At 47.2% G+C, this 22,728-nt stretch overlaps 4 protein-coding genes across 6 annotated transcripts; 1 reads left to right on the forward strand and 3 right to left on the reverse strand.

The window, feature by feature from the left end:
• Window positions 1-588: 588 nt before the first annotated feature.
• Window positions 589-5,251, reverse strand: LOC114844180 (gastrula zinc finger protein XlCGF28.1-like). The gene is made up of 2 exons (XM_029131340.3): window positions 4,992-5,251; window positions 589-4,439 (listed from the first exon to the last, which is right to left on the reverse strand). The coding sequence occupies exons 1-2, from the start codon at window positions 5,164-5,166 to the stop codon at window positions 3,253-3,255; spliced, it is 1,362 nt and encodes a 453-aa protein (XP_028987173.2). The 5' UTR covers window positions 5,167-5,251; the 3' UTR covers window positions 589-3,252.
• A 122-nt stretch (window positions 5,252-5,373) lies between these two features.
• On the reverse strand, window positions 5,374-6,594 carry si:ch1073-340i21.3 (uncharacterized protein LOC570991 homolog). Its single transcript, XM_055503923.1, has one exon. It carries the CDS (start codon window positions 6,592-6,594, stop codon window positions 5,662-5,664), a length of 933 nt encoding a protein of 310 aa, XP_055359898.1. The 3' UTR covers window positions 5,374-5,661.
• Window positions 6,595-7,641: 1,047 nt separating this feature from the next.
• Window positions 7,642-15,377, reverse strand: vcpip1 (valosin containing protein (p97)/p47 complex interacting protein 1). Its single transcript, XM_029131262.3, has 3 exons — window positions 12,304-15,377; window positions 10,840-10,926; window positions 7,642-10,739 (listed from the first exon to the last, which is right to left on the reverse strand). The coding sequence occupies exons 1-3, from the start codon at window positions 15,251-15,253 to the stop codon at window positions 10,030-10,032; spliced, it is 3,747 nt and encodes a 1,248-aa protein (XP_028987095.2). The 5' UTR covers window positions 15,254-15,377; the 3' UTR covers window positions 7,642-10,029.
• A 359-nt stretch (window positions 15,378-15,736) lies between these two features.
• Window positions 15,737-21,623, forward strand: LOC114844211 (uncharacterized). 3 transcript variants are annotated; one of them, XM_029131396.3, is made up of 5 exons: window positions 15,737-17,529; window positions 17,614-18,695; window positions 18,790-18,934; window positions 20,094-20,411; window positions 20,478-21,623. In XM_029131396.3, the coding sequence occupies exons 2-5, from the start codon at window positions 18,687-18,689 to the stop codon at window positions 20,675-20,677; spliced, it is 672 nt and encodes a 223-aa protein (XP_028987229.1). In that variant the 5' UTR covers window positions 15,737-17,529; window positions 17,614-18,686; the 3' UTR covers window positions 20,678-21,623. The 3 variants fall into 3 exon arrangements, with proteins under 3 accessions (XP_028987229.1, XP_028987230.1, XP_028987231.1); XM_029131397.3 differs by having other exon boundaries at window positions 17,614-18,469; XM_029131398.3 differs by having other exon boundaries at window positions 17,614-17,700.
• The last annotated feature ends 1,105 nt before the right edge of the window (window positions 21,624-22,728 follow it).

Here is a 22,728-nt window from a genome sequence, read left to right on the forward strand (position 1 = left end):
GTGGAAGCGAGCTTTACTTGAGTTCTACTTCTAATTACTGGTATTTCACTTGTAACTTGTCACTACACGTTTAATTCAGACTTATTAAATCTACTTTTAATGCCTGCAGCGTGGATGTACATTTATCCATCCATCATTGATTCACCTGATAAGCTTTTTCAGGCTGTCCCCAATTTGATTCCACATTGAGGTGTTTAATTTTATGCAGTTCTGTTCCCATCAACAGATCATTTTACAAATATATGAAACAAACCAAAAACTGAATATAACTAAAGAAATGTGCAGCCCTGTGGTCGTCATTTAGGCAAAGTTTCACCTGTGATGTCCTACAACTGTCCTGATGCAGCGTTGAGTCATCTCCTCCACCATCCTGTTTGTTTAAACCAGAGGAACCTCACAGTGACAGAGTACAATGGTTAATGCATTGGAGTCACGGTGAAAGTAGTCTTACATTTTTCTAGCTAAACAATACGTCTGTTTCAACTTTATTTTACTGACATTATTATCACACATTTAGAAATAAAAATGACCTCTTTGAAAAGTAATGTTAAGAATTGCAGTTGTGCAAATAAAGACATAAAACACAACTTCGAAATCCACATTTACTATATGACAATTGTCAAATGCGTTATTCCACATCATATCACCAGTTTAAAAGCCGTTAGTGTGCATAGAATTAAAGACTCCCACAAAATAAAAAAATAAAAAAGATGTTCTGAGAAGTGTTACTGATGAAATACGCCAAAAAAAGAAGTCCACTAATTCTCAAAAGAAACATTTAGAGTAAAAAATGGAAAAATACTAAAACAAAAACTTAACAGTTTGTACATAAGCATCATGCAGTACTTTCCCATTGTGGTCATATTATGTGTAGCAATTAGCAGAGATGGAGCTAGTTTTCACACAGTTCTGTAACATTACATCCTATAACTTCAGTAAATCTATAGAAAAGTTTCTCCATTAATGACAAATGAAGGCGTCGCTCTGAGTCCATTCGTGTTGTGTTCCTCCGTTCACCCGCCTGAAGTCTGAAACTCATCACTGGGAGTCTCCACTTCTACTTTACTGGCCTCTGTTTAGTTATTTACTGTGTTCACAGCTGTTGTTTTATTGCATTTTCCACATCTGCAGCAGAATCATTACAAACATAGAAAACACTGATAAATCTTGCCCCAATGAAGTTTAGTTTACAGTAAATACACATTATATGAAAAAAAGGATTTACAAAACTATCAATCTACAAATTCAATAAAATTTAAATAAATTATGATTATTAAAAAAAACACTAACAAGTACATATTTGGCAAGGTTTCATTTTTACACCGTAATACATCAACATCAGTTACAAAAAGGATAAGAAAAGAGAGAAAGAATAAATAGAAAAAACATTTGAGTCACTTCAGAAGCAGTCAGTAACTAAGAAACAGACTTTCAAGACAGTCAAGAAGAAAATGCATCAGAGTTCAATCATTTACATTTGGATGAAGTATGTTCTAAGTGTAGGAATATTAACACAAATAGTGTTTCAAAGCTAAGTACAAACATTATATGAAAGTAAACATGAGGCTATTTTAAAATATGATGCCACAGGTTCTGGTTGAAGGTTGATATTAAGATCTTTTTTAAATTGTTCTGATTGTTTACACAGAATTTGGCTCATTGCATTAAAACTGCACACAAGTCAAATAAGACTCAACACTTAGTGGTAAACATTGCTTCTGTGTTGAATGGAAGCCGCCTGCTTCACACATGCCCCATCTCAATGACTCAAAGCAGCACTGCGCAAGTAAACAGTGCTCATTTTTAATTGTTTTAACACAGCTGTCATCAGTATGGTGTATAATTCCTATTAGTGGTTTATACAAAGCTTCTTAAAAAGAATTATTGTGCATTTATCAAAAGTAACTCAGATGTAGGTTTACCAGGTCTATTGGCTTTAGACTAATTCAAATAGTGTCAATACTTCATATGAGATCTGCTCTTAAAACAGAGGGTGTTTCTGACTGCAGAGCTCTGCTGTAGAGATACAGTGAAATAGAGGGAAGATCCCAAACATTCCGGTGCGTGATCCTATTCTCTAAGTAACTACTCTTGGCATGTGAGCATTAACAAAACGCTGTAATTCTAATCAACCCGTTACCCCCCAAGCCTATTGGCACAGCCATGTTAGAGATGGGTATATCTCTGCAACCATAAGGTCTATTTGAATGCGTTTGGTGTCATAATGGGGGGACACTTCTGAGATGTGATTTGAGGTGTGGGTGTTACTCATTTATGAATAACAAAAATAAAAATTCTTCAGTTCTGTCTGAAAAATAATTCACTTTCAGGATGAATATCTCTGTAAATAGAAGCCTTAGCAACTTCTATCCTCCATATAATCAAAGCATAAGAACTCAGCAAAAAGATGGTTTTGATAAAGTGAAGCAGGACAAATATATACAAATTTTAATGCAAACAGTCGGATGAGGTTCTGAGTTTTCTAATCTGGATCTGTAATGTTGTAATGTGGACTATAGCACCTATAATAGCAATAAAGTGATTAATATATCAAAATAACAGGTATTTATACCTATCTGACTAAATATAAACCGTGTCAAGTCATTGTCCAGCCTGTCCACATCTGTCATATATGGCCAACAGAGGGCAAGTGTCTGTGTGGCCATATCTGCAACTGACTGTGGTCAGTTGGCGTCATTTTACTCACTAGAAGCTATGCAATTGGCCTGAAAACAGGACTCCCCCAACTGTTTTATGGCCTTGGTTCAATAAAAATGTGACCAGATGGCAGACTAAGAAATCACTTTAGACAAGCTCTGTGGGAGAGTTAGAAAGTCAGAGTGATTGAGTAACTCCACAGAATGTAAGAACAACAAATAATACCATTGTGGTTTGGGTAAAGTATTGGCAGCGGTAGAGCCACGAATGCGCCGTGGGCTAACATTAGCAACTAATGCAGGGGGCGCTGAATGTTATCAGGTATTATGTGTTACTATTATCTTCACATAAAAGACATTTATATAGTGCTGTAGCCCATGCTTTACTGTTTAATGTGATGTTCGATATCTTTACTCAGTCAAACCGACCAGATCTGGACCATCTCTCCCATATTTGGGAGAGCTGGAGGTAAACAAAACACGTTCTATTTGCTATTAAAAACTCCCTCACACTAAAAAGCACAGAACATCTCACCTGGGCGAATTCCTAATGAACAAATCCTGATTTTCATTGTTGGCGTCTGATCGGACCTTTTCACACAGGTGTGTGAGGAGGCGGGTTCTCGTCTGTGTGTTTCAGCATGTGTTTTTTTAATTTTGATGAGTTAGCAAATCTTTTTTCACAGAAGGTGCAGGAGTACGGCTTCTCACCTGTGTGGCTCAGCATATGTCGTTTTAATTTGGATGAGTTAATGAATCTTTTTCCACAGGTGCTGCAGGGATACGGTTTCTCACCTGTGTGGATTTTCATGTGAGCTAACAAGTTACTGCTAAACATGAAGCTTTTCCCACATACGTCGCACGAGTTTGCCTTCTCACCTGTGTGGGTTTTCTCATGACTATTCAGTGTTGACTTTTTTAGGAATGCTTTACCACAGGTGCTGCAAACATGGGGCTTCTCTCCTGTGTGATTTCTTAAATGAGCATTCAGTGATGATTTCAGACTGTATTGTTTCCCACAGACGTTGCAACAATATGGTTTCTCCCCTGTGTGAACTCTTAAATGAGCATTTAATGATGATGCCAGAATGAATCTTTTATCACAGAAGCTACAACAATATGGCTTCTCACCTGTGTGGATCATCATGTGTCTTTTCAACACTGAGCTGTCACTAAATCTTTTGTCGCACATGCTGCAGAGGTACGGCTTCTCACCAGTGTGGATTATCATGTGTCTTTCCAGTTTAGATGAGCAAATAAAGGTTTTCTTACAAGTGCTGCAACTAAATTGCTTCTCGTCTGGGTGGGTTTTCAAATGTATTCTCAATTTAAACCTAGACTTGAAACCTTTTCCACACGTGAAAGATGTTTTACGTGTGGAATTACTAGAACGGGGTTCTGACATGGGAGCGTTGTCTGTGTTGTCCCGATGACTTGTGCTGCCTTGATACTCTGTCTCTGCTTCTCTCATTGATCCCACATCTTCATGTGGACTTCCTTCCTGAGCTTGACCCTCAGCTACAGGAGAGCTATGAGAGAAGAGCTGGTCATCACTGATCGGTTCTGATTCACTGTGGTAACTTCCATCATGAACCGGAGTCAACATGAAGTCCTCAGTCTCTTCCTTCAGCACAATCTGCTCTATCTCCTGACTGGTGCCGGGTTCCTCCTGCTCCTCTTTAATCCGTAGAGGCTCCAGCTCCTCCTGGTCCAGACTTGAATTCACCTCCTGGTCACTCAGATCCTCCTCCTCCTCCTCTTTACAGACGTGCTGTGGGATCTCTGGAAGTTCAGAAACGGAAAAACCGCACGTTACTAAACCATTAACTCTGCTCAGGCCCTGATCAGCACTGATGTTGCTTCTGGACAAACAGAGGAATGTAAATGGGCCCACTCAAAGATTAGAGTGAAGCCAGTGAGGGTCGTTCTATCCTCTGGATCCTAAGAACCACTAATAAGCCTCACAGCAGCTACGCTGATTCACCGTAGCCGAGCTTAGCATGAGCCCCACGTCATCTTGCTGTTTGAACGTTCTCCATCCTGTAAAAGGACGAGGGAACGACTCTGTCCAGTGAGTGAGTGATCGTAAACTTTTCCATGCTTCACTCCAACTAATGAAGAATGAGAGGCGGAAAAAGCCAGAGGCTGAGAATAACACAATAACACACTTTGGAACGTGTGTCTCTGTCCTGGTCGGTTTTTGTGAAACAGCACAGCAGCCGCTTTAGAAAGACGGAAAAACCGAAATGATGCGAGTTGTGAATTTATAACAAGTTAAAAAAGCATGAACCTGTCATTATGTTAACGGTGTCACGCTGCTGTGGTTTATTTTACCTGCGATCCTGTGCAGTTTTACGTCAGGTTTGAAAACGCTGTCCAGCAGCCTGCGCTGCCGACCGATCTCTGCTTCATACTCCTCCATGGTTTTCTCAAAGGCTCCGATGATTTCTGCAGCAGCAGCAGTCAGTCGCTCGGTGACAAACGCTCTCAGACCCTGAACCGAAGACATCGCTGCTTCCACGATCACAGTCGTCCCGCTAACGTTAGGAGCTAACGGTGCTAGCGCCGTTTACTTCCGCCGGATCGTACCCTTATAGCCTCCGGCGGTACTTCAGAGTCTGACTTTAGTTCCGCCTGTGGTTTGGATGAAACTCGTAATTAATATTAGCAGCATGTTAATTAATGCATTGATTTCATCCAAATGAAATCATCCAAACTGAGCAACAGTAAATGTTCATGCCACAAGAGGGAACAAAGAGTTAGATCGCACCGAATTCCTTCCTTTGTGCAACTTGGCGAATAAAGCTGATGCTCAAGTTTCATTTCATGGCTGCTGAATTACTATGAAACACTGTCACAGTGAATTCAACACGTTAATCAAGTCCGTTGTCCGTTCATAATCGACAGAAAACCTTCAGAGAAGTAAAAAGCAGCCCTTGCTTCTTTATTGATACGATATTAAAAACTGTTTATGCAGCATGTTTCCATCTAAAGCACTCAACACTTAACCATAAGCTAGTAACACACTTCTTGAACTGTCAACTGAAAATGGCTTCATTTTGTAGGTTCCTCTTGATTTTGTCCATCTGCGGCCCTGGAAACAAACTGCTTCTAGCTTCAGAATCCAGTGGGAATATTTATGGATTATACCAGGGGTGGGCTCTCCTGGTTCTGGTCCTGGTCCTGGCCCCGGTCCCGGCCCTGGACCTGGACCTGGCCCCGGTCCCGGCCCTGGTCCTGGTCCTGGTCCTGGCCCTGGTCCTGATCCTGATCCTGGTCCTGATCCTGGTCCCGGCCCTGGTCCTGATCCTGGTCCCGGTCTTGGTCCTGGCCCTGGTCCTGGTCCTTGTCCTGGTCCTGATCCAGGTCCAGGTCCAGGTCCAGGTCCTTGTCCTGGCCCTGGTCCTTGTCCTGGTCCTTGTCCTGGTCCTGGTCCTGGTCCTGGTCCTTGTCCTGGTCCTGATCCTGATCCTGGTCCTTGTCCTGGCCCTGGCCCTGGCCCTGGCCCTGGCCCCGGCCCCGGTCCCGGTCCTGGTCCTTGTCCTGGTCCTGGTCCTGGTCCTGGTCCTGGTCCTGGCCCTGATCCTGGTCCTGGTCCTGCCCCTGGCCCCGGCCCCGGTCCCGGCCCCGGCCCCGGTCCCGGTCCCGGTCCTGGTCCTGGTCCCGACCCCGGTCCCGGCCCTGGCCCTGGTCCCTCCTGGTTTCCCAACGCTCCCTGCTGATCACCTTGACCAGGTGTGTCAGTTACCTTTTCAACTGACTGAACACAGCTGGACGAGGTGATCAGCAGTAACTGGGGCAGGGAGGGTTGGAAAACCAGCAGGACAGAAGCCCTACGCTGCAGATTTTGAGGCTGTACCTGAACTCCTTCCTGGATCTTTAGCCCATCCAGCGCTTGGCTGTCGCTGTGGGCTTCTCTATGTTTAACAACATTCATATATTCACATGTGTGACTCCTGATGTGACTCTTCAGATGGATCCTGGTACAAATGATCCCTGCAGCTGCTGCATTGGTGGGGCCTCATGTCCGTGACTCATCGCGTGGCTCTTCACCTTTAGCTAAAACCCCACAGATGGAGCACATATGCAGGTTGGGGCCTGGGTGAATTCTTAGGTGAATGTTCAACATTGATATGCATTACACAAAACTGATTCTGATTATAACATCAACCTGCTTATTGACACATTGCTGCAGAAGCTCTGGAAAGATTCAGTGGCACAAGAAATAAGCTCTAGACAAGCTGAAACCAACATCTGCCTGTTTAACAAGTACATGTCAAAGAATCAGATAAATGTTACCGCTAAAAAACATGGAAACAGAGTGGAAACAACAGGACAAATTACTTTTTTTCTGGTTTAGACACTTGCAGGTTAAGTGAATATATTATCTAACAAATGGAGAAAATATCATTTTTTGTTTATGCTTACATTCTATTTGTATGTTTCTCCACAATTAACACAATATTAGTTTTAATCAAACAAATTAAATCTTTAGATGTGCAACTTCTACAGGAAAAATCGGCCTGCGCTGTCATCCGATCTCTGCTTCAGCCTCCTCCATGGTTTCTCAAAGGCTCCGGGTGTTTCTGCAGCAGCAGCAGTCGCTCGGTGACAAACACTCTCAGACCCTGAACCCAACACATCACTGTGCTGTCAAACAAAATCAAGCATTTTGCCTCTATATCACTATATCGACAGCTGACCTTTTGTTTACTTCCGTATTTCCTCCATCTGTTGGGTTCTGGCTGTGAAAGTGAACTAGTTTTAGTTCCGCCCACTTAATTAGTGTCTTGTATCTTAACCACATTCTTTCATCAGTCAATCAATTTATTACCATTACATACTGGACATACATATAAGTTCAGACACATAACTGAACAAATACACAACAAACAATAAATGATTCACACCTCAAATACAAAATGTTTCTAGATTTTAAAAACAAACAGGAAAAAATTGTAAGTGAAGACAAAGTACAAACACAGTGAAGGAAGTGATTTTATTGTTGGGTTTGAAAATTCATCACACATGCAAACAGTGATGTCAAAGCTCAGTATCATTGATACTTTATTAGCAAACCAGAGAAGTAAACAACAACCAAAAAAGAGCTGAAGAACTGAACAATCGGTGTTTGTGTAGTTTATGTACAGGTCCAAATATACTACAATACTGTATATACTATTATACAACTGAATTACATTTCCTGTCATCAGTACAGCAGTCACAAAGAAAAACTTCAAGTCTGTTTCTGCAGCGGCTCTGACCAACGGTTCAGCTACGCTAACGTTCCCTCAAAGTGCCAAGTTTTCCATTTGTTCACTTCAATGTCAAAAGTAACTTCAGAGCCGACGACAGCAATTCACATGCTCAGATTTTCAAAAGTGAAGATGAACTTCACACAATGGAGTCTGACGTAAAAGCAAACAAAAACACTCAATGTCAAACTGACTTTGAACTGGTTTTAAGGCCTGATGACGGCGAGTTCCTCCAACCACCGCAGAGACCAGGAAAAAACATTCTGTTGGCTGCTAACGTGTAAACAGATGTTTAGCTCAAACGGTTATTTGCTTTAGTGGCGTGAACGCTACTGTCGTGTCTGCACAGCGTTCGCCAGCTTAGTCTCAACCTGACCTTTAAAATAAATGAGAAACAAATGAGACCCCAGGAAGAGACCCTGCCGAGGTCTGCGATCAACAACCACAAGCTTCAGCAGTTGTGTGATTCTGGGTTTGATATTGGCATCAATAAAATCACACAGAAATAGTTTGTTTTATTTAAAAATAAAATCCCAGTGCAACAGAGTCTGACTGTTCCATCTGCCTCCAGGTTTTTAAAACCTTTAAATGCAAAGCGTTTGGGAAAGTGGAGCGCTGTGAAAAATAAAAGACAGATGGTGGAGTTCACTGGTGAAGACAAAAGTCTGTTTATCTGCTTCACTGAGACAAAAGCAGCTCCTTCCTGACACTCAGATGTTTTAAATGAATTTATAAATGTAAAATGTAACAGCAGCGACTGCAAACGTTTGACCATGGGAACCAGTGAACCCTGGAGCCCAACCAGAACGATCCGTCCTCAGACCCGTCTACAGGAGCGGATCCAAGCAGACGCGCGATGGACCAGATGCAGCGCAGTCTAAACTGGACAATGGGTGAGGACTCAGGCTGGAAGTTCACGGTTTGTCTATTGTTGCATAGAACAGAAGCATCCGCTGAGAGTTCACTTCATCAGACACCGAACCCTCTCATCGGGACAGAGACCTGCTGCTTTACCTTTGTTTTTAATCAGCGCCGCACTGACCTGGATTAGTTCTGGTCCACGTCATCCCAGCTCAGAGCTGAGTGTAGATGAGTGATGTGAAATAACAAACCAAACTAAAGTCCCAGTGTTTGGTTTCATTCCTTTAACTTCTCTATCAACTTATATTTGGGTTAAACAACTTATCGATAAATGATGGTTTGATATTTGGCTGAATTTTTACCTTTGACTGATCCACATCTTCAAATTCGACCCCTCATGACATGGATTTGCTGTTTCTACATTATCCAACCAGCGCAACACACCTGCACCACCTTTACACAGCGGAAGCCTCAGCTCCACCAGCTTCAGACATCAGACCTTCACAAAACAGGGGAGATCCTGAACGTCTGCTGATAAAACCATCGGCTGTTTAAACCTAAACACTAACAGCTCATGGCTGGAAAACAAACTCAGTGACTCAACATGTTCCAGGCACTTTGCTCCGTAGCTGCAGTCTGCAACACGTTAAAAGTCACCATCAAAGGGAGATTTCGTTTCAACTAAACTGATCAGTTGTGTTTGGCATCAAGGCTTCTTCAGGCTAATAAAACAAACTAAAGGCATCGTTCCCTTGTCCAAACGCTCGCTGGCTGTGGACGTGTGGGAGGTTTAAGCCTACAGGTGCAGGTCTGTCTGAAGCTGGAGTCAATGCATTTACGAGGCCACTGTCGGGTGTGTGAGCGCCCCGTCTCCACGGCGATGGAAGCGGCTGAGCGTCAGGTGAGCAGCAGCTCTTCTCCTGGTGCAGATTAAGACTTGTTCTATCTACAAGTTTCACATCAGAGCTTTAGTTTCCTTTGGGTTTTGATTCGTGCAGGTGAAAAGAGCAGAACACGCACTCCTGCCCCCGAAACAGCTGAGTCTGCGATTTACTGCAGGACAGTCGTTAGCGGCACATCATCGAGGTGAGAAGAACAACTAACAGCTCCAGAACCAGAACCGAGCCGCCACCTCGGTATCAATGATGTATCGCAGACTGGTCCCCGCGCTCTCTGGTCATGCAGTAAAGACAAAGAAACTGGATGAAGGCGTCGGATCCGACCCGCGGCGGCGCCGCCAGGCGGGCGAGGAGCGATCAGGAGTGGTCCATGGGCTCGGTGGCACCGCTCTGCCCGGCGTCCTGACTCTCCATGTCTTCCTCCTTCTCCTCGGCGCCGCCGGCCGCAGGCGTCTGCTCGGCGCCGGGCGCTCCGGCCGCGGACGCGCTCTGCTGCTCCCTCAGGTGTCGCTCCATGGAGGCTTGGATGGACGACACCATCTCCTGCAGCTTCTTCCTCTGCTGCTCCATCAGGCTCGGGTCCAGGCCGCGGCTGTCCTTGGTGGTGACGAAGCCCGGCGCCATGCGGACCAGCTCCCTGGTGGCGTCCTCGGGGATGTCCGACAGGTCCGGCGGGCCCCGCGACACGCTGGCGCTCAGGTCCACGCCGCTGCTGTGCTGGCGCGTGATTGGCCGGTGCTCCGGAGGGGAGGAGCCTCCGGCGCTGCCCAGAGAGTGGCCCCTCCCCTGGAAGGCGGTGACGCTCTGCAGCGGCTCCTTCTTGCGGACGACGCCGCCGCTGCCCAGGCGCAGCACGCCGTGGGACGGGCTCCCCTCCCTGCTGCCGCGGGCGGCCGCCTCGGAGCGCAGCTGCACCAGCGCCTCCTTCACCAGCTCCTCCACATCGGGGCCCACGGGGAAGTGACCGGCAGCGTCCACGCACAGCTCCAGACGCTGCTCCGCCGCGTTGTACACGAACGTCTTCCCCGTCAGGTGGGGCAGCGTGCAGTGTTTCCCGTCCATCAGGCCTGAAGTCAAAGGGCCGAGAGGAGTTAAAGACAGAGGGAGACACGAGAAGCGAAGCTAAAGAAGTTAAAGTTAGAACCAGTCAGAGGAGACGCAGCGCACCCATGTCTTTCCTCACGATGTTGTAGAAGACGCCGCCCTGCTGGAACAGGTGCGGCAGCTTCTTCGCGTACGACCACACGTCCTCACCTGGAACACATCGACACCTGTTAAACTTTGTCAAAGCAGCAAATTCCAAGCACTCAGTGAAAAGCAGACGAAGCTTGAAAGACAAATAAAAGCCAGTAGAAGCAGAAGTGACTGATTTACTAACACATTTAAATCCAGTCACACTGACGTTTCTTTCATACGGAGCCAAAATATTTTACTGTTGAATCCATGTGTCAATGACTGTAGTGCCTCTAAAGAGAACGTGCCTCAGACGTTCCATCTGTTTCACTGCATTCAGTTCTATTCAATTCAGTTTTACTTATTTAGCGCCAAATCACAACAAGGTTTTCTCAAGGTACTTTAGTAAGATAAGGTTTAAGACCTCACACAACTAAACACAACTAAACCCAGCAGATCCCACATACAGCAAGCCTTTAATTACAATTAAAGCAACAGTGGAGAGGAAAAACTTCATCTCTAACCAGGAAGAAACCTCCAGCAGAACCAGACTGGATGTGGACGAACATCATGTCCAACACATGACATATAATTCATGTGTTGAAGGTTCATGTGTCAATAACCTCAGACCAGCGTTTGTAGGATTAGAACACACACATGTTGGTGCAGCCGCTGGTGTCATATCATCATCATCAAACAGCTGATCGCCCTCAGGCCTCTGGAACGCAACGCTCCTGAAAACCCAGACTGAGCGCGTCTTGTTTTCACTGGGTTATTGAATTGAACAGGAAGTGCAGCGTCAGCCTGCGGAGCGAGCACTCAGAGTGCAGATCCAACCTTCCTGAACATCGACGCTCTGTCACCGCTGCTTATCTGGATGCAGCCACGACCTTTGACCTCGCTGGCAGGTGAGACGCTCGCCTCAGCACATTCGCAGCTAAACACAGGCGGCGTTTCTGGAAAGAACGGACTCTGAGCCCCTGTGAGCTGGACGTGACCTGCAGAGCTGCTGTGGGGCTCTCACCTGGAAGCATCAGCAGCACACACACAACCCGCTGCCTGAGAGCCAGCAAACGGACACACACCTGCATGAAACCACGTCAGACCAACGCCTACGTCACTGCAGCGAGTCTCAAATATCAGACGGCGAATGGGAATAAAAAGCTCTTTGCTGCAGAGGAAACGTCTGGTAGCGACGAACCACAGACACGTGGGCTCAGGACCATGCGCCTCAAACGCTCCTGTTCCACAGCATGTTGCTCTTCTCTTCATTAATAACTTAGTGAGTGAACTATACAGAGACGTCTCAACTGCTTCGCTGAACAGCCTGAACATGAACCAAACACACGCAGCTTGAATGAGCTACTGTGTTCAACACGTCTCCAGGAGTTTGGTCACTTAAACGCTCAAAGTCGGCGTCGCAGTCATTCAACTGGGAACGCGGATGCGTGTTCTTACCCATCAGCGTTGCTAGGAGACAGAGGGAGGACATCTCAAGGTCGATGCTGTCCTGGAGTTCACGGCTGCTCATCCGGTCGTCTTTGGCTGCGTGCAGGGCCGAGTGGGAGCTGGAGGCTCTGGGGAGGGAGGCGGGGCCGGGGTCCTCGGGGCCCCTCAGTATCTCCACCGTCACGCGGTCTCCGTGCTGCAGCGCCACCGGCTCGTTCTCCTCGCCATCCTTGGGAGGGAGCAGCTCCCTGGGCGGGAAGCCGTAGCGGATGCACTGCTGGGGAGCCGGCACGCCGAACTGGCTGCCGATGCTGGTCTGCAGCTCAGAGAAGGTGGTGTGGAGCTGCAGCGTCAGCATGGCCTGCCTGCCGTCGCTGGTGGTCACACGGATCTTCTTGTCCCTGTTGGAGGACGGGGAGGAGGCCTTGGTGGGCGTGGCCGGAGCTGAGGAGGAGGAGGTGTGCAGGGACCCGCTGGGGGAGGAGGTCCGGGCCGGGCCTTTCTGCTCCTGCTTCAGTTTGTCCGTGCGTCGCTTCTGGGTGACGAGCGCCTGCTCGCCGATGCTCTGCTGGACGCTGCGCTCGGCTCGGCTCATCGTCAGCTCCTCTTTGTGGATGGTCTTTGCTTTCTGGCCCGTCAGGATGATCTTGGTGGGCGGCTGGGCCTCCGGCGTCCGATCGCCGTCGGCGGCGTCCGTCAGGCGCTGCACGTGAGCCCCGTCTATGGACACGGGGTTGTACTCGTCTGGATTCTTCTTGGCGGTGTGATGCAAGATGGTGTTCACCACCTTCTGCACCAGAATCTCGCTGCCAAACTCTCCAGGGAAGTGCTTGGTGACCAGCTTCATGGCCACGTCATACACGTTGCTGTTCAAAGTGGGCTCGGTCTCATACTGGAACCAGTACACGGTCTCCCTGACCACCCGCCCCCCCCACTCCAGCGTGATGGGAAAGGCCTCGGGGAGGTTGTCGTACTCTTTGCCCTCCCAGTAATGTTTAAAGCCACAGCCGCACTTCCCGCCCTGGGAGCGGGTGTTGGTTCGGTCCCCGTCCAGGTAAACCACCGACCCATTTCCGCGGATGTGGCGCACCGACGTGCCGTGGCACCAGGTGCAGGTGTTGAGAGAGCTGAGTTTATAGTCTGGGACGAGGACGTCTCTCTGGGGGTCGTAGGAACACACCACGTTGTTGAGGGGGAAGCTGTAGTTCTTGTCCGGACGCAGTTGTCCGTGCGTGGCCTTGGCCAAGTTGTAGAGCTTCCCTCCTGGAAGCAGCCACTCCGACGGCACGTGGAGCTCAGACAGGGCTCCGCAGATGAGGCAGCGGTGCAGCCGGTGCTCCATCACAGACTTCTTGGCCGCCTCCGTCACCTCCTCGGGCTGGATGCCGATCACCCCCGTGCGCCGGTACACGTACTGGTGGACGTCGGCCACCAGCGCAGGGTGGATGTTGTGCTTCTCCATGAACACCTCCTCCATGGCGTTGACCAGGCGCATCAGGTATTTGTCCTGCAGGCTGCGGTCGCCGCCGATCACGCAGCTCCCGTCCGCCTCCAGTCGGATGTAGCTCCTGATGAGCTCCTGGGGGACGCCCCAGGCCTTCGGCAGCAGGCGCGGCGGGAGCTTGGGCAGCACCGTGTTCTTGATTCCAACCAGAGGGATGTAGTGGTTGCGCCCAGAGCTGCTCCAGGCGATGCAGATGGGCTTGTTGAGCTTCCCGTCCTTGCCCCTGCACCGCTCCTCGGGCACCAGCCCCGGCAGGAAGGTGGCGGAGTAGTCCCCGGAGCTCCTCATTCCGCTCAGGGAGTCCAGCAGGATGATGGGCCGGTGCAGGACGTTGGCCAGGCCGAATATGTGGATGTTGCGGAGCCCGAGCGGGACGCCCTCAGGGGGGACGAACAGGGGGTCGCACTCGTTGATGATGTCCTCCCACTCGGCGGCATCGATGAAATCCTGAAAGAGGGCCTTGTAGCGGTCCAGGTTCTGCTTGAAGTTCTGCTTGAGGTTCTCCCTCAGCGCGTGCCAGAACAGTTCTCTGCCCACCAGCGCCCTGGACACGGCGTGGACCAGGCAGTGGCCGTCGCCGTCCACGTGCACCGGGATCAGGCACTCTCTGTGGCCGTTGGCCTTCTTCACCTCCTCCAGGGTGTCGTGCAGGTACAGGAGGCTCCCGGAGCGGTCCTTGCCGTAGCCCATGGTGGACACGTGGTCGGGCTCGATGAGGAACGCTCGGTCGCCCAGCAGCGAGCAGTCGAACATGTCGCCCTGGTTCATGTCCCTCAGCAGCTTGGCTTTGCCGCTCTGTTTGTCCATCCCGTAGCGGGTGAGGACGGGAGACAGCAGCTTGCAGTGGTAGTTGGACAGACCCATCACCTTCACCAGCTCCGTGCCTTTCTTCGGGGCTCCGGTGACGCCGAGCAGCGCGTTTCTGAGCAGATTGTGCAGCACCACATCTGGATCCGTCACCTCCTCCACGCGGAGCAGGTTCTTCTGTTCGTGCCGCTGGCCGCACTCCGTGCACTCGATGCTAATGGAGCCGTGCGCGGGGAAGAAGAGCCTCGCCTGACATTTCGGGTCTGGGCAGGTACCAGACAAGATACGCTTGTCTCTTTTCTTTGAGCTCTGCAGCAGCGACATTTCGGCAGAGAAAAGCTGAGACCGTCTCTCGGCTTCACAGAACCATGACAGAGACGCGCTGTCCGACGAGCTCCGACGGCAGTGGCGACAGTTATTAACCAAAATAACAAGAACAACACGGAAGCGGCTGCTTTTTTCTTCAGCAACTGACCGCTGCCAAACGTAACTACGCAATGACGTCAGGTTGTGGGACTTGTAGTCCTGCGGCGTGATCGCCTTTAAACACTGACACAAAAAATCTAAACGAATGCATTTTGTCCTTTTTTCTCTCATTTTTAGGTGTTTATAAGCAGATACTTTGTTACTCGTCCAAATATATGTCATTTAAATATTGCAATTAGCAACGTTATTGATCACTTGGCTTCATTTACCAGAATGCAACGCGAGCGGTGACGTTTCTGTTGTGTAAGGAAGTCAATAAAGCAGAATCATGGCAGTCTGGGTAGATTTTCTGGATTGTTTTACAGAGTAACCGAAATATTTGCAACGCTGAGTTAATTAAAATTAACTTTTGGTGACGTACGCTTTTTACACACGTGCTGCAGTGGTCTGGGTGCTTTGACACATAAAACTAGCGCGGTTTGCTTCACTAGAGTGTAGTGGTTAGCTTAGCTGTTAGCATGCTTCATCTAATGAGCTCTGTTTAACCTAAGTATGAAGTACTGATCTTTTACGTTTGCTATTAAGCCATTAAAGCCGCCGAGAGTCTGTCAACGTCTGCTGATCTGGACCTGACTGAAATATGGTCACAAATTCCTTTCCAAAACATTTAAATTTAATGGTTTTCCGCTGAGCAACAAAAACTGATCCAAGCCCATATTTATCTCCTGGAGGCTTTAGACCTAAACGTCCCACCGTGGTTCGGTGAAACCTGGGGTAAATGTGGTCCATGAACGCTCTACCGCCGCCTGCTGGCGGACAAGTGAACGACGAGCACCAGCGGCTTAACGACTCCTTAGTGATGGTCAGGGGTGACAGAGTAAAGTAAATGAGCCAGACTGGTGTGACTGAGTTTGTTCATCATTCAGCTGAAGTACTGCCACTGTGTGAAGGAACAGGCACTGTTTGACTCTGCTGCCTCGGGTCAAATACCAGGAACCTGCTGGTGTCAGGCCACAGTCAGAATCAGCTTTAATGGCCAAGTTTTTACAGGACAACCAAGGAAATATATGCGGTCTGACTCCGTCTTTGTTCCCAATTAATATTTACATTTTAATTGTAGTTATTTACAAAAATGAACAAATAAAGAATATAAACTGCAGCTCACTGTGTCACGATCAACAGTGGTTATTGAAGGTTTATGTTTGTGTCTGTGAAGAGTCATTCAGTCATTGTATTGTGTGACCTGTAGAGTTCAGCTCAGACACAGCTGGAGAAAAAGCTTGCTCTGGTTCTGCTGGTTCTGGTGGTTCTTGTCGTTCTGCTGGTTCTGCTGGTTCTGCTGGTTCTGGTGGCTATGGTTCCGTGACCCTGCCAGAGGGGAGGAGTTTAAGCAGTTTGTGTCAGGGTGTGTTGGTCAGCAGTGATGCTGACAGCCCGTTTCCTGAGTCTGGACCGGTACCGGTGCTCCATGGATGGACGCTTAGACCCGATGATCTTCTATGCTGACCGGACCCCCCGCTGCAGTCTGTGTCTGTCCTGTTTGGTGGCTGAACCAACCCACACAGTGATGGAGGTGGAGGACAGACCGGGGCAGATGGTGCTGATGGTGCGGGTGCCAGATGTGACGCTGCCCGGCCTCATCTGCCTGCTTTCGGTCAGGAAGCTCCTGATCCACTGACATGGAGACGATGAGCTGGGTCAGTTTATGGTGGAGTATTCATCACATTATCAATGATTTATGAATGTCTGTTCCTTCACATTACAAATAAACTGTTAAAGAAGGTTTATTGCAGTGATCTAAAAAAACTCATCTTCAATGCTTCTTCCAGAAAAGCTGGTCTGGTTTTACAGAAGACACTTAAACCTTTAAACTGGACTCAAGCTTGTAAATCTGAAATAGTTCCCACTCAGCAGCTTTAAACCAGCGTCTACTGCTGAACGTGGCTCAGTCACTTCAGAGTTCAGAGCGTCTTCCCGTTGTCATGACAACCATAACTGGCATCCTCCAGGGCTGCGTTAGTTCCTACTACTGACCACTGGGGGGCAGTCTTACTCTTTGCTCTGTTAATCGTAGCGCCAAAACTGATCATGTGATAAATGCTTGTTTTCTGGGTGTCTCCAAGTCTAGAAGCATGACAGACAACCACAGGTGACTGTGAAAACAATGTATAACCACTGCAGCTGTTAACTCAAACAGAATTACTTCATTACATTATGTACTCAACATGCTTTGTGTAAACAAGGACATGATTCTGGACAGTTCAGGATCCTGGATCAGTCCCAAACCTGTGTTTCATGGTGGGACAGGACAAAAAGCAGCGTCACAGCAGGTGTCCACCACAAGGGCTGACGGCAGCTGAGCGTCAGAGACCACGTGGCCTCGTCCTGGTTGGTCCTCAGCTGCATCAGACGCCACTTCTCCTCAGGTTCACCAGAGGAAACAGCGCTGCACAAAATGCTTTTCCTCCCAGCTGCTGCTCTGTGCTGCCTGTGTTCAGGTGAGTGTTTCCAGCCAATCAGGAGGCAGAAACTCCTCTGGAGCAAACTGACACCCTGACTTTCATGTGCCTGTTTCTCTGCAGCACTGGTTTCTGTGGCAGAAGAGCTGATCCAGACCCCGTTGTCACTGACCAAGAGACTCGGTGAAACCGACACCATTAGGTGCTCAGGTACTGGGCAGTGTGTTAAAAACCATGTTTACTGGTACCAGAAGACAGACACAGAGCCGCTGCGAGTGATTCTGCGTATCAGTCTGAGTGATGGGGCAGTGAATACCCGCTACGCTCATCCTCAAAGAGATGATTTCGATGCTTCACGGAAACCGAACGGTTGTGAGCTGATGATCAAAAAAATGAAGCCCAGCCATTCGGCCTCCTACTACTGTGTCTGCTGGAAGAAGCCTTCCCACAGCGAGAACTCACTCCTGCAGCCTGAACAAAAACCAGCACATGAGCAGATGTCAAACAGGAGGAGACAGTGAAACCGCAGCTGCACCGCTGTCACCAGAGCCGCGAGCACACGGAGCTGAAGGCTCATCCTCTGTCTGGTGCTGCTTGGACCAATGTCATGATTCACCCACACGTAGAACAGAGCTTCACACTGCGTGAGCTGCAGATTGTGACAACAGGATGCGTCCTCAGTCAGAGTCTGATGACAGGGAACAGCTGAGCAAAATGTTACACTTGATCAATGAATATAAAGAACAGAAAATAATCAAACTGACACTAATCACTGACTTTCTATAAAAGGTTTTCAGATGAAACACATGTAAAGTTATGACGGTTAATGCTTCCTCGACCTCCTGTTGGATCATGATTCATGAAGCCTGAAGTCAAACAGGAAGCGACACTGCGTTCACCTCCGGCTGATGAACAAACATGGACCTGACTGTCTGAAGTCTCTGCCACTGATGGACACACGCTCGGCCACTGCTGCCAGGTGTGTCCTTGAGCAAGACGCAGGCAGCTCCTCCAGGATGGGTTAAAGGCAGAGGACCAATCCTGTTGTCATAGTGACCAAAGGCTTTCTTCTTCTTCTTCTTTTCTTTAATACGCTCCCACTTCTCTTTCACATTTCAACGTATATATTCATTCATTAGTTCTAAAACCATCCTGACTTCACTGTTATTGTTGCCATGTGACAGCAGCTCCTATTTATGTCGGATGTATGTTTTTATTTGAATTCTTAATTATAATGACAACGAGTTTTTGTCTAAATAATAAATAAACACTCTTCTTCTTGACATACGCCTCAAATAGGAGTGGACGTCATTGGAGCCTGTGATGGAGCTGCAGCGCCTCTGCAGCAGACGGGTTTTTGTCGCAGCCTGCGTCACCGTGGAAGGAGCCAGTGAATCTGACAGGTTCCTCGTCTTCGGCTCCGGAACAAAGCTGTTTGTTACAGGTAAGAACGAACTTCCTTCCAGGTTTCACTGCAGATGTTGGTGACTTAGTTAAAGTGGTGTTTGAATCAAGGAGCCGCTGCTTGATTCAGAGTTAAACTAAACCATGAGTGGAGGAAAAGTTGAAACGTGTCCTAACGCTCAGTGAACTTTAAAATCCGGATGAGATGAAGATCTGATCTTTTCTTCAGGCTCAGACTGTGACTGCGCAGGAGGTTAATGACATTTATTCACCCTGAGTGACTGTCGACTGCTTCCTACACATGTTCACTGTGTGACTGTAAAGCTGCAGAAAGACTGGGTTCACGTTAAAGGTTATTAAAGATGCGAGGCAGATTTTCCCGTCCCACGACATTCCCACCTTTGAGCTTTAATAAAGGTGGAGCCTTATTATAAATGATCCGTCATCATATTAATGGTTTACAGCTGATGAGCAGCAGATGAGTTGACGCGTTAACATCACACAAACATACAAAAACATAAAACTAACACTAAACTGATCCAGTGTAAACATTGTTTTAGCAGCTGGTGACACTTGATTAAATTAGATATTCGATAACCTAGTGGCTTTAATAATTAACCTTTTAATTTATTGTTTGTGAGCTTTTATTAAGATGTGATAAATATTAAATGCAAAATGCAGCAATTAAAAAAAAATATTTTCAAAAATATAAAAATATATTCATGCAAAAATCTTCAACAAAAAGTGAAATGCAAAAATGTAATAAAGTGAATTGTGTTAAACGGATAAAAATATAATTTCTGCGTTCACATGTAATAAGCCTTCAATCTCTGAAAACCTAATATTCTATAGAATAATACAATGTTTTTTTAAAAGATGGTCTAATTAAAATAAACCATAAATATTATATATATACACACACACATATATATATATATATATATAATCATGAAATGATGACAGTAATTTTATTTAGTAAACCTGCTTTATTTAGTAAAGCAGGCTTTATTACATTAAATTATTGTTATTTAACAATAAAGTGATTTTTTTTAAAGATAATTACTTTTTTAATACAGAGACAAGTATTTATTGTGTTTATCCTTCAGTCCTATTACTTCTGATGCATTAGTTGCTGTTCGGCACCTAAACGCCAGCTGTGCCTAATTAAGCATCAATTAACGCGCAGTGTGTGTCGTCAGGTGAGCAGGTGCGGAGGCCGCAGCTCAGCGTGTATCCATCCGCCCGGTCCCGGTGCCGGTCCGGACCGCGGAGCAGGGACCTCCTGCTGTGCGTGGCCTCCGCCATGACGCCTCCTCTGGTCCGCTTCTCGTGGAAAAGGCGGAGGGAGAACGGGCCGCTGGAGGAGCTGCGCCCCGACCAGGGGGAGCGGCTGGAGCTGGTGGTGTCCGGACGCGTGGTCGCCATCCGAGCCGTGGAACCGGACGCTCAGTACACGTATAAGTACCGCTGCCACGTCGAGCACGAGTCTGGAGCCGCGGACGCGCCCCAGGACCAAGGTAGGAACCCGCCGGGCCTGGGCTCAGGTTCCGCTTCGCGTCGTATTGACGTGTTGTCTGTTTCAGAGGTGTCTGCCGCTCCGCCACTGCCCCCCGTTTCACCCGGTTCACCCGGTTCTGCTGCATCCTCTGGGGAGCAGGACAACTGGCGCCGGGAGCGGCAGCTGTGCCTCACGTACGTTGTGCTGCTCGCCAAGAGCGTGGTCTACTGCTGCGGACTGTGTGTGCTCAGAGCCAGCGGGAAGAATGAACGAATGAATGAATGAACGAATGAACGAATGCACCACTGCACAAATGAATGAATAAACAAACAAATGAATCACCGACCAACTGATGAACGAATGAACGAATGAATGAATGAACCACTGCACAAATGAATGAATTAACAAGCAAATGGATCACCGACCAACTGATGAACGAATGAACGAATGAATGAATGAACCACTGCACAAATGAATGAATAAACAAACAAATGAATCACCGACCAACTGATGAACGAATGAACGAACGAATGAAGAACGAATGAAGAACGAATGAACGAATGAACCACTGCTCAAATGAATGAATAAACAAACAAATGAATCACCGACCAACTGATGAATGAACGAACGAACGAACGAATGAACGAATGAACCACTGCATAAATGAATGAATTAACAAACAAATGAATCACTCACCAACGGATGAACAAATGCATGAATTACTGACAACTGGACGAATGAATGAATTACCCACCAACCTATTAATACATGAACTCAATCTTTCGCTCACCGGGTTCATGTTCACACACATGAAAGTCATCTAAATTTTTATTTTATTCTCTTTCAGATGACTAAGTTTAAATATAAACAGATTGTTGTAACATCTCAGTGCAGCTTCTAGTCTTGTCAATATTATGTTTATTTGACATATTTCTTTTTTATTGTTATTAAATGCTTTTAAAATAATGTCTTAATATTAAGATCTTTTGATAATTTAGTGTTTTTAATTTTATTTTCCAATTGTCCAATAGGATACTTACAAATTGAAATTGTTCATATTTTTTACTTTTACTATATTTTACAAAATGTTACAATTTTAATTAGGAAAAATGTTTCTGAATTTTTATTTTAATATTTTCAATATTTCTATATTGTAATATCTGTTTTCTCTATCTCTTATCTTTTGTAATTCTAAATTCATAATCATAAAATAAAAACCCTGTCAACCTGTGTTGTTTTTTTTTTATCATTTTACCTCTGTGTTGTATTTATAGGAGCATGCTTCATAATGTAAGGTTCTGTAGCTGTCATTTTATGTCGTAGTCGGTGGCTCAAGGTAAAAGTGCTGGTCTGTAAAGCACCAAGTTGCGTGGTTGAACCCAGTTGACCAAGGATTTTTCATCTCAAAATCTCTCTCTCAACAATTCTCAACAAGAAACAATTTCTCCAAGGGGATCAATAAAGTATATATATTATCAATATAACAGAAACTATTAAATCCCTAATATAACTAATGCTGAAAGCTGTAACAAATGTTTGACACCGACTGACCAGGTAACGATGACAAGTATAATGATGGACACTGATGTCCTCTGGGTCCATGAATGGGACCATGAAAAGTCCCATCAGTCATTTTCTCCTCATTATTCATCTGGTTCAGAACATTTTTATCATGTGTGAAGGTTGGAGGTGAAGCTGGGTCTGCCTGGTTCTGCCTGATTCTACGTGGGTGAAGGACGCTGAGGTGAAGCTGGGTCTGCGTGGTTCTGCCTGGTTCTGCCTGGTTCTGTGTGGGTGAAGGACGCTGAGGTGAAGCTGGGTCTGCTTGGTTCTATGGGGTTCTGCGTGGGTGGAGGACGCTGAGGTGAAGCTGGTTGTGCCTGGTTCTGCCTGGTTCTGCCTGGTTCTGCGTGGGTGAAGGACGCTGAGGTGAAGCTGGGTCTGCTTGGTTCTATGGGGTTCTGCGTGGGTGGAGGACGCTGAGGTGAAGCTGGTTGTGCCTGGTTCTGCCTGGTTCTGCCTGGTTCTGCGTGGGTGAAGGACGCTGAGGTGAAGCTGGGTCTGCGTGGTTCTGCCTGGTTCTGCGTGGGTGGAGGACGCTGAGGCGAAGCTGGGTCGTCTGTGGTTCTGCCTGGTTCTGCGTGGGTGAAGGACGCTGAGGTGAAGCTGGGTCTGCGTGGTTCTGCCTGGTTCTGCCTGGTTCTGTGTGGGTGGAGGACACTGAGGCGAAGCTGGGTCGTCTGTGGTTCTGCCTGGTTCTGCGTGGGTGGAGGACGCTGAGGTGAAGCTGGGTCTGCTTGGTTCTATGGGGTTCTGCGTGGGTGGAGGACGCTGAA

The sequence above is a fragment of the Betta splendens genome, chromosome 17, assembly GCF_900634795.4.
Source record: "Betta splendens chromosome 17, fBetSpl5.4, whole genome shotgun sequence".
Lineage (NCBI taxonomy): Eukaryota > Metazoa > Chordata > Actinopteri > Anabantiformes > Osphronemidae > Betta > Betta splendens.